This window comes from Myotis davidii, unplaced genomic scaffold (assembly GCF_000327345.1).
Source record: "Myotis davidii unplaced genomic scaffold, ASM32734v1 scaffold207, whole genome shotgun sequence".
NCBI lineage: Eukaryota > Metazoa > Chordata > Mammalia > Chiroptera > Vespertilionidae > Myotis > Myotis davidii.
Window position 1 is genome coordinate 1,552,981 of NW_006298349.1, and position 10,507 is coordinate 1,563,487.

At 49.4% G+C, this 10,507-nt stretch overlaps 2 protein-coding genes across 2 annotated transcripts in view; one reads left to right on the forward strand and one right to left on the reverse strand.

Moving 5' to 3' along the window:
- Positions 1-10,126, reverse strand: part of ATPAF2 (ATP synthase mitochondrial F1 complex assembly factor 2) — a gene marked incomplete at its 5' end in the record, with an annotated part of 18,456 nt that extends 8,330 nt beyond the window's left edge. Inside the window, 4 exons of the mRNA XM_015570619.1 lie at positions 484-581; positions 1,978-2,123; positions 2,367-2,411; positions 9,937-10,126. Of these exons, the coding sequence (XP_015426105.1) occupies positions 484-581; positions 1,978-2,123; positions 2,367-2,411; positions 9,937-10,126 (479 nt within the window). The remainder of the gene's footprint in view (positions 1-483; positions 582-1,977; positions 2,124-2,366; positions 2,412-9,936) is intronic.
- A 132-nt stretch (positions 10,127-10,258) lies between these two features.
- The window catches only part of GID4 (GID complex subunit 4 homolog), a gene marked incomplete at its 5' end in the record, with an annotated part of 18,645 nt that continues 18,396 nt past the window's right edge, over positions 10,259-10,507 (forward strand). The window contains one exon of the mRNA XM_015570621.1: positions 10,259-10,402. Within this exon, the coding sequence (XP_015426107.1) occupies positions 10,259-10,402 (144 nt within the window). The remainder of the gene's footprint in view (positions 10,403-10,507) is intronic.

Below are 10,507 nucleotides of genomic sequence, written 5' to 3' on the forward strand. Positions count from 1 at the left end.
TATATGATAAATGAAAAATGAAGAACATAGACAGGATGGGAAAATTTAGAAGTGGAGGAAGCTAGCTCCTGAATATCAACATCTGGCCATCCTGTGTCCAGGCTGACAAGTAGTGAATGGTAAGGATGCCGACGTGAGATTGTGCTGGTAGGCAGAAGCCTAGGGTCAGAGGCACTGCTGGGGATTGGCAAGTGACCCCTGGTCCTGGAGCCTACAAGAGATGCATACACCACCCCTCCCCTCCTTCCCCCAAGGGCTATGGAAGAGCTGTGCCCAAGCTCCGACACTGCCGCAGCCAGGAGCTCCCCTTCCTCAGGGTTTGCAGAGCAGCTGAGCACTGATGTCAGCTAGCTTGCTCTCCCTGCCCAGTGAGGTAAAGGAAAAGGGCCTGCCTCTTCTCCTACTGATAACTGGGTAAACGAAGCACAACAGCCCAAGGAACTCACTAGGTCCAAGAGGAACGCTCATCTAAACATCAATTACCAGATGGTATCGGTGTCCAGAAACTTCACAGCTGCCCGGATCAGCTGGTCCTTGTTTCGTTGCGTTGGGTTGTCTAAAGACGTGTTGCACAATGTGGTCTGAATCAAAAGGCAGAGAGCCCTGTCACCACCCACTGGGCCCAGGCAAAAGCATGCATTCCCGAGGACACCGTGTTCAACCACAGCATCACACAGAACCAGCCAGCGACACCCAGCAAGGAGCAGTGCCAAGCCAAAGCCTTCGACCCAAAGCCTCAGCTGCAGCACATCTAGTGAGAGCTTGCTACAGCCAGGTCCGTGCCAGCAGAGCGCTGTGATAGCTCATGGGACTCACAGAATATTCACAGAGGCCCTAGGATAGTGTACTTCCCAAGGTCTCATACTCTTTTCTACCAGACGCTGCTGCATTCACTTGAATCCTCAGAACCCTTTGATAGGTACCATTATACCCATTTCAGAGATGTGGAAATGGAGTCCCAGAGAGGTCAAATTCAGTAAATAAGACACATAAGCATTACTAGAATTCAAATCTGACTGAACAACGTACCAGCTAGCTCCAGTCACACCTCAGGAAGCAGGGGAACAACTCAGCCAAACCAGAACAGGATTATTTTCCAGACTGGCCCTGTCGACAGCAGCTGCTTAGGTACTCTACCATTAACTTGTAGCCCCATCACCCCATGTCATCGACAGTCAAAGGAGCAGCCAGCACGCAGCAGGCTGTGAAGGTGTTGAGGAAGCGTGCTGGTATGCAGGCCGAGCCCGGGGGGCAGGATGATAGCACCAACTCCAGTGTGGACTGCAAGCTCTCTCTGTAGGTGCCAGGGACCACACCCAGGCCTTTCCATGGGTCAGCTCACCCATCTGACCACTACGCCATGAGTGGGTACTGTTATCAACCCGCCTCTCCCAGGTGGCGAACAATGGGGCTAAAAGGGGCAGTAACTTGCCCAAGGTTAGTTTGGAAGCTGCAGGGCCTGAGCCCAGTCTGGCTGTCCCTTCCTCACTGCTCTAGTGCCTCCGTGAGCCACCCTGTGTGAATGGGGGCTGCTCCATGGGGGTTCCTCACCTCACCCACCTGCCCCTTGGGTTCTTGAACCCAACCAATACTGACTGCCAACGTAACTTCACAACACTAGTCAGACAGACATGGTCCTGCCCGTCTGTGCTACCCACAGTGCAAACTACACACTGTGCTGCTGACGGAACAAAGCCCAGCTGCATGACAGAAAGTAAGACAGCTGGGCAGTTAGTGGGGCACATCTGCCTGAGCCCAGAGGAGCGGCCCGCCAGCCAGCACAGAGCTCTGAGCAGGAAGTACAGGTGGCCAGACCACAGGGGGAATGTTTGGCATATCCGAGGGGGCAAGTGAGGCTGCAGGCTTTATTGCATCCCCAAGGGCTTTACTGCAATTTGGGTAGGAGTCTCCCAAGTTTTGCCAGGTGCCTAGAAAGCCAACAGCAGGCATCGGAGTATAGGTGTGTGAACTTGTTACCAGGTGCATGGTGTAGAACTTGATGGTGTCCTGCTGGGAGTCCCACTCAGTGGCCACTGCGATGGCCAGGGCCTCACTGGGGACAGTAAAGAGCTTGGCTTGGGGAGTTTTCAGCTTCCTGTGGTCCAGGTTTATCTCAAAGCCGCCTTGAAAGATGAAATGAAAACCTCTCAGGGACTGTTAAGTGGAATCAAGTGACCATTCTATATTTAGCTACTTGAACTGGTGCAGACAAAGACAACCCCGAGTCCCTCCGTGGAGGGCTTACAGAAACATATCCGACAAAAGTGTGAAGGGTCATCTCAACCACCCAACTGGCTGGAGATGAAAAATGTTTCTACCCATCCACAGGGGGTGGAAAAGAGGCAGTCAAAATTTCAGACACTCACCTTCACCCTGTGTGATGGTGACATTCTGATAGAATCTCTTCCTTTCTGTGAGAAAGATTTTTCAAAAAGGCAGTTATAATCATGTCGAGACAGCTCAGGAAGCAACAAGACCAGCTTGCTAATCCTGACTGATTGGCTTGATTGTCATATCACTAGTCCAGGTCTGCCCTATATGTGGCATAATCAACAGCTTCTGATTAAAGCTGGTGGTTCACTCTCCAGGGGGAAGGGAGGAACGGGACAACTGGTTAAGATCCCTCCAGCCCAGGGATAGTCTGATCATGCAGTATCATGAGCCTACGGACCGTATGACCCGAAAGACTTTCCCAGCACCTTCTGCTTTAACTTCTAAGCATGTTCCTCCCACACCATCCCCACCAGTGCTGGCCGGTGCCAGCACAATGTGCCCAAATCTAAAGATGGTGCCTGAGTGTGATAAAGCCAGAGACCCATTCAAGGCAGGAGTGGAAAGCCAGGGTGAACGTGATGTGCGTATGCATGCCTGTGATGCACAAGCAGTAAGCAGAGATCCCAGGAGCATTTCCCATCCCCTATACTAATTAATTAACCTAATTAACCAGCTTGCCTGTGTATTCAACAGGAACTCCAAACATTTCCTTTAGGAAGGAAAAATCTGTGTCCTGTTCTTCAGAAAATAACTTGAATAAAATCTTACATGAAAATATAAACACATTCTCCTCTTTCACTTGGGGGGATTAAAAACCAAGAGTACTGCCTCAGGAATTATGCAGATTCCTTCAATTAATAAAGAACAAACAGGTCACATTTTGGAAATTATAAACCATAACCCAGTCCTTACCATCTGTGATAAACAAAATCAATCATTCATTCATTCATTCATTCATGTGTTTGTTCTTGCACATATTCATCAGGTACCTAAAGCCTTCAGAGTCTGACTAAAGTCAGTTATTGAAAATGATGATGTAGCATGCGAAGGAAAAGGAGATTCATTAGTTTTTAAAGCTTCCTGAGTTCTTTTAATTCGTAAAAAATGTATTTTTATTGATTTCAGAGAGGAACCTCCGGCAGCCCCCTACTAGGCTAGGGTTGGAGCCCACAACCCAGGCATGTGCCCTGACCGGAAATTGAAGCATGACCTCCTGGTTCATAGATTGACGCTCAACCACCAAGCCACACTGGTCAAGCTCAGTTGAAGTTTTATTAATTCAAATAGACTATGAAAACAAAACTTGGTTTATGTAGTGAACAATGGAAAGAGAGTATCTGGTCTTACTACAAACATTATATTTTTATGTTTTGCACAACGTATTTTTTTTCATGAATCTCACTTGCTATCATTAATGCTTACACATGGAAATTATATTCCAACGGTTGCACTTACTAAAATAAGACCCAAACTGGTTTCCCACAAAATATGTTTGTGCCAACTATGTATCAGGTACTCTTCTAGGTACTTTGGATAAAACAGTGAATGAAACAAAAATTCATGTCTTCATAGAGTTCCAATTTTCTTTTTAAAGTGATCAGATCTGACAATCGAGATGATGCTACATTATTATAGCACAATTTACCATCTTCATCTGAATTATAATACTGAGTCTCTCACCCAGCTCACACCAACACCGGAGGCTTACCCCACCCTGCTGCGCTTACATTTCCTTACTGTACAGGCTGCCAGTCACACTCAGATGGCAGGTGCGAGCGTCTGGAGGCTCCTTGTGTGTGTCTGGAGGTCTGGATCAAGGCATCCAGATGACAGCCAGGATGCTCTCCAATGTCTGGGCTGGGCAGCATGTCTACAGCCAGGCCAAGCAGGAAGTGGGAAGAGCTTTGAAGGCTCTGAGTCATCACTGGGGTGTGGGTGGGGATCCTCCCCTGAGCAGGAAGTGTCAACGGAGAACATTCTAGCACACTGCCCCACACAGCCCTGGGAAATGGGTCCAGGAGACCCAGGGGCCAAGGAATGGACTCTTGACAGCACAGGCTGAAGCATCCAAAGATAGCCAGGACAGCAGGGTTTCTTTCCCATGAGGGAAGTCTCTTGTTTTTTTGTTTGTTTTTTCCTGCTTTGCAAGCCAGGCCTTGGCTCCTCTGCCCTGGCCAGGCCCACTTCTTTATCTGTTAAGAGGAAGAAAAAACTGGAAGGGAGTGGGATGGATGCAGGGCCAAGGAAGGGGCAACCAAAATTGCTCAAAACAGGAGAAAACCAAGAGATAACAACTGGGCAAAAGGAGCTCAAAGGCTGCTGGGCTCATGTGCGGTGTTTAGTCAGGTGTTCTCCTGAATGGAGCAGGCTTGGAAGTTTTGAAATAAACTTTGGTGAGTATGAATCCCTTTCTAGGAAGTGTGATAAGTCCTGGCAACAGGACTCAAAGTTCACCCCCACCCTAGAGGGACTAACTCTCCTGCGGGCAGACAGACACTAAACCAGCCAAACAATAAAGGGGCATGATGGCCAAAGTCAAGGAGCAGAGACACACGTTGGAGGAGCTCGGTCCCCTTGTGGGCTAAAGGAAGAGCTCCCAGCAGTCAGCTCCATCTGGGGCCTGCAGAGGAAGGAGTTAGTCCATCTGCATTGATGGATTCATTTTTGGAGGGTGTGTATGAAGGAGTTTCCAGCAGAGGAAACAGCTTACACAAAAGTCTGGGGCCTCAAGAGAGCACAGAGTTCTGAGGAACTAGAAAGAGGGTCAGGAGAAGACTGTAGCTATCCAGCAGATGCCCAGAGGGGGTAGGTTACAGTAAGGAGGACTGAGGGAGTCAGGTAAGGAGTTCTCATAGGCAAATATGATCTGGAAAATTCACTGGCGGGAGTCACGCTCCCCAACAATGACAGAAGATGAAGGTTCTTCACCTGGGCTCCCAAAGGTCTTGGGTCACATAAGACATCACGAGGCCCCGAGAAGCCTAGGAGCCTCCCTGAGTCTCATGAATACAGGCCTAGTGGACAGCAGCAGGAGCACCACCTTTAAAGGTGCAGAAACAGCCTAACCTTGCAGGAGCACACAGAACTCGGGTCTCTTTTGAGTACGAATCACTCCCTTTACAGAACATCTGTTTTTGTGGCAAAAACACACCCAGTGGCTTTTAAGAGACAATTTTGTGGACTACGTAGATACAAAGAAATGGGTACGTAAAGAAGTGTTGACTTTAAAAAGCTGACCACAAGAAAACAGGCTATACAAGCAGAGAGAAGTTAATAAGAAAACATGCTCCTGTGAAGAGTGCTGAATTGGAAATTAATGTCCATTGGGTCCCAGTTCCTGTGAAGTGGTTTCACTCCATATAAAAAAACAGGCTATTTTCTGTGTCACTTGCCCCTACACTGCTCCTCCTGTCCTAGGCTTCATGGACCAGTAAATGATCTTTCTATCAGCCCCAATTACCGCGCTGGCCTTTGCTTTGTAAGGACTCAAAACCTCAGAACTACAACTCCCGCTGTGCACCAAGAATCTTTTTAAACAGTGCCATCTGCCGGGGTTTAAGCCTTAAAACTGAAATTCTCTCTAGGGATAGGCCTCCATTCACAATGGGAGGAGAGGGGGCTCTGACCAACTGTTTCTGGTATCAAAATTTTTCAGGCCAACAATATAAAGAACTCTTACAACTCAACAATAAAAAGACAAATAACCCAATTAAAAATAGTCAGCCAAACCGATTTGGCTCAGTGGATAGAGCACCGGCCTGCGGATTGAAAGGTCCCAGGTTCGATTCCGGTCAAGGGCATGTACCTTGGTTGCGGGCACATCCCCAGTAGGAGGTGTGCAGGAGGCAGCTGGTCGATGTTTCTCTCTCATCGATGTTTCTAACTCTCTGTCCCTCTCCCTTCCTCTCTGTAAAAAAATCAATAAAATATATTTTTAAAAAAATAGTCAAAGGATCTGAATAGATATTTCTCCAAAGAAAATATACAAATGCCCAATAAGCACATAAAAATAGGCTCAACATCATTCACCAACAGGGAAATGCAAATCAAAACCAGGATGGCTATAATAAAAAAGGCTGCGAGGATGTGGAGAATTGGGACTTGCATGCACTGCTAGTGGGAATGTAAAATGGTGCAGCCACCTTGGAAAGCAGTGTGTTAGTTCCTCAAAAGGTGAAACGGTTACCGTTTGACCCAAAAATTATACTTTTGGATATATGAGGGATGAAAACATATGCCCATATAAAAACTTGTACAAGAATGTTTATAGCAACATTATGCAAGACAGTCAAAAGATGGAAACAACTCAAATGTTCATCGATAGATGAGTGGATAAATAAGATGGAATATTGTCCAGCAATGAAAAATAACAGAGTACTAATACATGCTTCAACTTAGATAAACCTTGAAAACATTCTAAGTGGGGGGAAAAAGCCAGTCAAAAGAGACCACATTCCATTTATATAAAATGTTCAAAATAGGGAGACCTATAGAAACAGAAACTAGTGGCTGCCTACAGCTGGAGGAGACAATGGGAGGGTGACAGCTAGAGGGCACAGGGTTTCTTTTTGAGATAATAAAAATGTTCTAGAATTGACTGTGGTGATGGTTGCATAATTCTGTGACTATACTAAAAACCATGTAATTGTACACTTCAAATAAGTGGAGAATAACTGAATTATACCTCACTAAATCTGTTATAAAATTCTTCAGGCTGAATGTATCTGCTATAGCAATTAATGTAAATGGGCTAAATGACTAAACACACTTTTTCCAAATTGTTGTAGCATCTAGAGCAGAGGCTGGCAATTTTTTTTCTGTAATGAGCTAAATAGTAAATATTTTAGACTTTGCAGGCCATTCGGTCTCTATTGTAACTACTCAACTCTGCTACTGTAGTGAAAGTAGCCCCAGACAATATGTAAGTGAAAGTGTAGCTGTGTGCCAATAAAACTTTAATACGAAAACAGGTGGCAGGCTAGATGCCTTATCTTCAGATTCTCCCTCAATCTACCACAATGAGAAAGATGCCTCTGAGGTGGTAGACTCTGAGGAGCTAAATGACTAGTCCAGGTGACAGAAAACCTGCAGACGGAGCAGACAAGACTTCTAACCTTGACTTCACTGGGCGTTTGCACAGCCACACACATGCTGCCTCTCTAGAACACCTTCCCTTCCACGCAGCTGGTACAGCCTCACACAGGTCTCCTTATTGCAGCATCTCCTCCAACACCCAAGCTGCCCTTGCTTAACCCCCTCTTTCCTTCTGACCAACTTCAACGACATGGCCATTCCTACGAGGCCAAGATCAATCTACCTGCCAGTTGAAATCTTCATCAAGGCCCCTTTTGGATTTAACCTTCTGCCGTTCCAAAGACTCTGAATCTCACCACTGGCAATGTCTCTGTAGATCGCTCATAGGCCTGGTTCACATATCTCCCTCCCACTGTGCTTTCTTATCTCTTTCATTCCTATTTCCTTCCACAGTTGACTACCTACCATGTGCCAAGTACTTCCAAGAGCCCGATCTAGTAAATATGCAGTAGAAAGGAAACGGAGCCCTGGCTGGGTGGCTTAGTTGGTTAGTGTCGTCCCAATATGCCAAGGTTGTGGGTTCAGTCCCTGGCCAGGGCACATACAAGAATCAACCAATGAATGCATAAATAAGTGGAAACAAATTGATGTTTCTCTCTCACACAAATCAATTGGGAAAAAAATTCTCTAAAAAATAATAATAATAAAGGAAAAGGAGATGGCAGATGAAGTACCACCATAATGGGAAGTGGCATCCACTAACCTCAATTAACCCTCTGCTTTTGCCAACTTAAGTGAACCCCACCTTCCATTTTCCTCTACACACTCACAGACATTCCAGATGTGTGGGGTTTTCCCACCAAACAACTCTGCAACACCACCCGGGAGTCCTACAGTTCAGTTAAGTTCTCACACTATCCACTTGGGAGTGAGTTCCACAAGCCTGCCCACCCGACCCCTTCAGATTCCTGTGCTTCTGACCAAGCCAACCGGCTATGAATTGGAGGTTCCAATGATGCCTCCTCAGGTTTGATTAAATGCTAGAACAACTCACAAAACTCAGGAAAACGTTTCACTTACCAGATTAAAGATTTACTATAAAAGGATAGGACTCAGGAATGGCGAGATGGAAGAAATGCATGAGGGAAGGTGCCTGGGAAGGGGTGAGGAGCTTCCAAGCCCTTTCTGGACATGCCACGCCCCGGGCATCTCTGCATGTTCACCACCCCAGAAGCTCCCCGAACCTCTCAGAGCCCATCGCTCGGGGATTTAGGGAAGCTTCCTTAAGTAGGCATACAGGCCATTAATGATCAAGTCAATCTCTAGGCCCTCTTCCTTCCCTGGAGGTCAGAGGATAGGGCTGAAACTTCAACCTTCTTTCTTAGCACATGGTTGGTTCCCATGGCAACCAGTCCCCATCCCTAGGGATTTCCTAAAGGTCACCTCACTGACATCAGCTCGGGTGTGGCTGACACACTCCTGTCATCTTTCTCACTCTGGAGCTCCTTGAGGACAAAAGACCAACGATTTTAGCAAAAGATCCTCTCTGGCTTTTAGGAGCTGTGTGCCAGGACTATAGACATACTCTCTTATTATAAGTCACAAGGATCACAGATGTCCTTCCTTCTTCCTCTTTAGTGCTCTTCATGGCCTACCTCCATACCCTTCACCTGGGCCCTGAAAGGTGACACCTCAGCTCCCAGCTGCATCCGACATTTGTATAAAGTTATGGAGCTGAAAGAAGGACCCTCAGAGGCAACCTAGTCCTTCGACTCATAAGAAAATGAGGCCAAAGATCACACAGCGCCAGCCGGCTGCGCCCTGCCCAGCCACGCGCTGCAGCCTTCGCCTTCGGAAGTGCAGCGTCACAGCAGAGCCCTCGCCCCCACGGCCCCTCCGGATGGTTCCAGCTGCCGTCCTTTCCCTCCCGCACCAGCTCCTACTCACCTACCAACTCTCGGGTCACAGGTTCTTTCAAAGCCCAAGGCCCTTTCCGACACCCCAGGGCGGGAGTAGGAGCTTTGTGTCCGCACAGCTTCCCGCACCTCCCTCACAACGGGGCCAACAAGCTTCCGCTTAGCGCGGCTGCGATCACCTGCACGTGACAACGAGCACCGTCCGGCGAGGACCGAGGTCTGCCTCGAGGCTCGCTGGGCCTCCTGCCCCCGGCGCAGAAAACCTCACCGCATGCAAGAGGGCCACTCTCTTCGCTCACCCCTGAAGCCCCTCCGCAGAAGCAGGGAGAGCCACTGCCCTCCAAGCCTCAGCAGTCAGAGTGCAGGGGCCCGAGGTCGCATGGCCGCCTCGACAGAGGGGCAGGGCTGGGCGGGCAGGGAGCGCCCTCCGACTCGGCCCTCCGCTGACCTGCGGCTGCTGTGACCTTGGGGCGGTCCTGACGCCGCACCCAACTCCCCGTTTCCGTCTGGAAACCGGGATAGCTCTGCTTCCCTAGCCGAGAAGCGAGCACACACTTCCGAAAACATCGCCCTGCCCCAGGCCAACTCCTGGCTCCTGCCCTGAAGGGACGTGAGCGATGCGCACCCTCGGGGTCCCGGCCCTCGTCTGAGGCCGCCCACCTGCGCCCGCTCGGCCCCTGGCCAAAGGGGGACGTGCCCTGGCCTCCCTTACCCGCCGGGGGAGCGTAGGCCCGGAATGGGAACGGGACGTTTGCCCCCTTCCCCACGGAGGCCGTGGGACCACCGGAGGAGTCAATCAGCAGCACAACAGCACCTTGCCCCACCCCCTTCGAGCCGCGCTCTGGAAGAAGACTACAAGTCCCAGAGGGCGCCTCGCACACCGCATCACGTGTTGTCTTTGCTCACCAATGGGTGGAAGCACCGCCTCAGCCTGCTCCCGCCCCCCAGGCGCTACCGGGCCAATCGGGAGGGGTGGTGTGTTTGTGTGTGTGTGTGAGTGTGTGTGTGTGTGTGTGTGAGTGAGTGTGTGAGTGAGTGTGTGTGTGCGGGCGCGCGCACGAGAGCGCGCGCAAGTGGGGAAGGGGACTCAACTCCAGACCGGCGGGCCCCGCTCACAGGTCCCGGGGTCCCGGTGGCAGCTCCTCCACATCGCGCCGGAGCGCATGGGGGCACAACTGGTGCGAAACCTGAGAGCAGGAAACAGAGCGAAAGGATCCGCAAGCTGCACGCTCTGGCTGTTTGGAAATCTCCCTCCGCCTCCTCAGAGCCTTCAGACTCCCGTG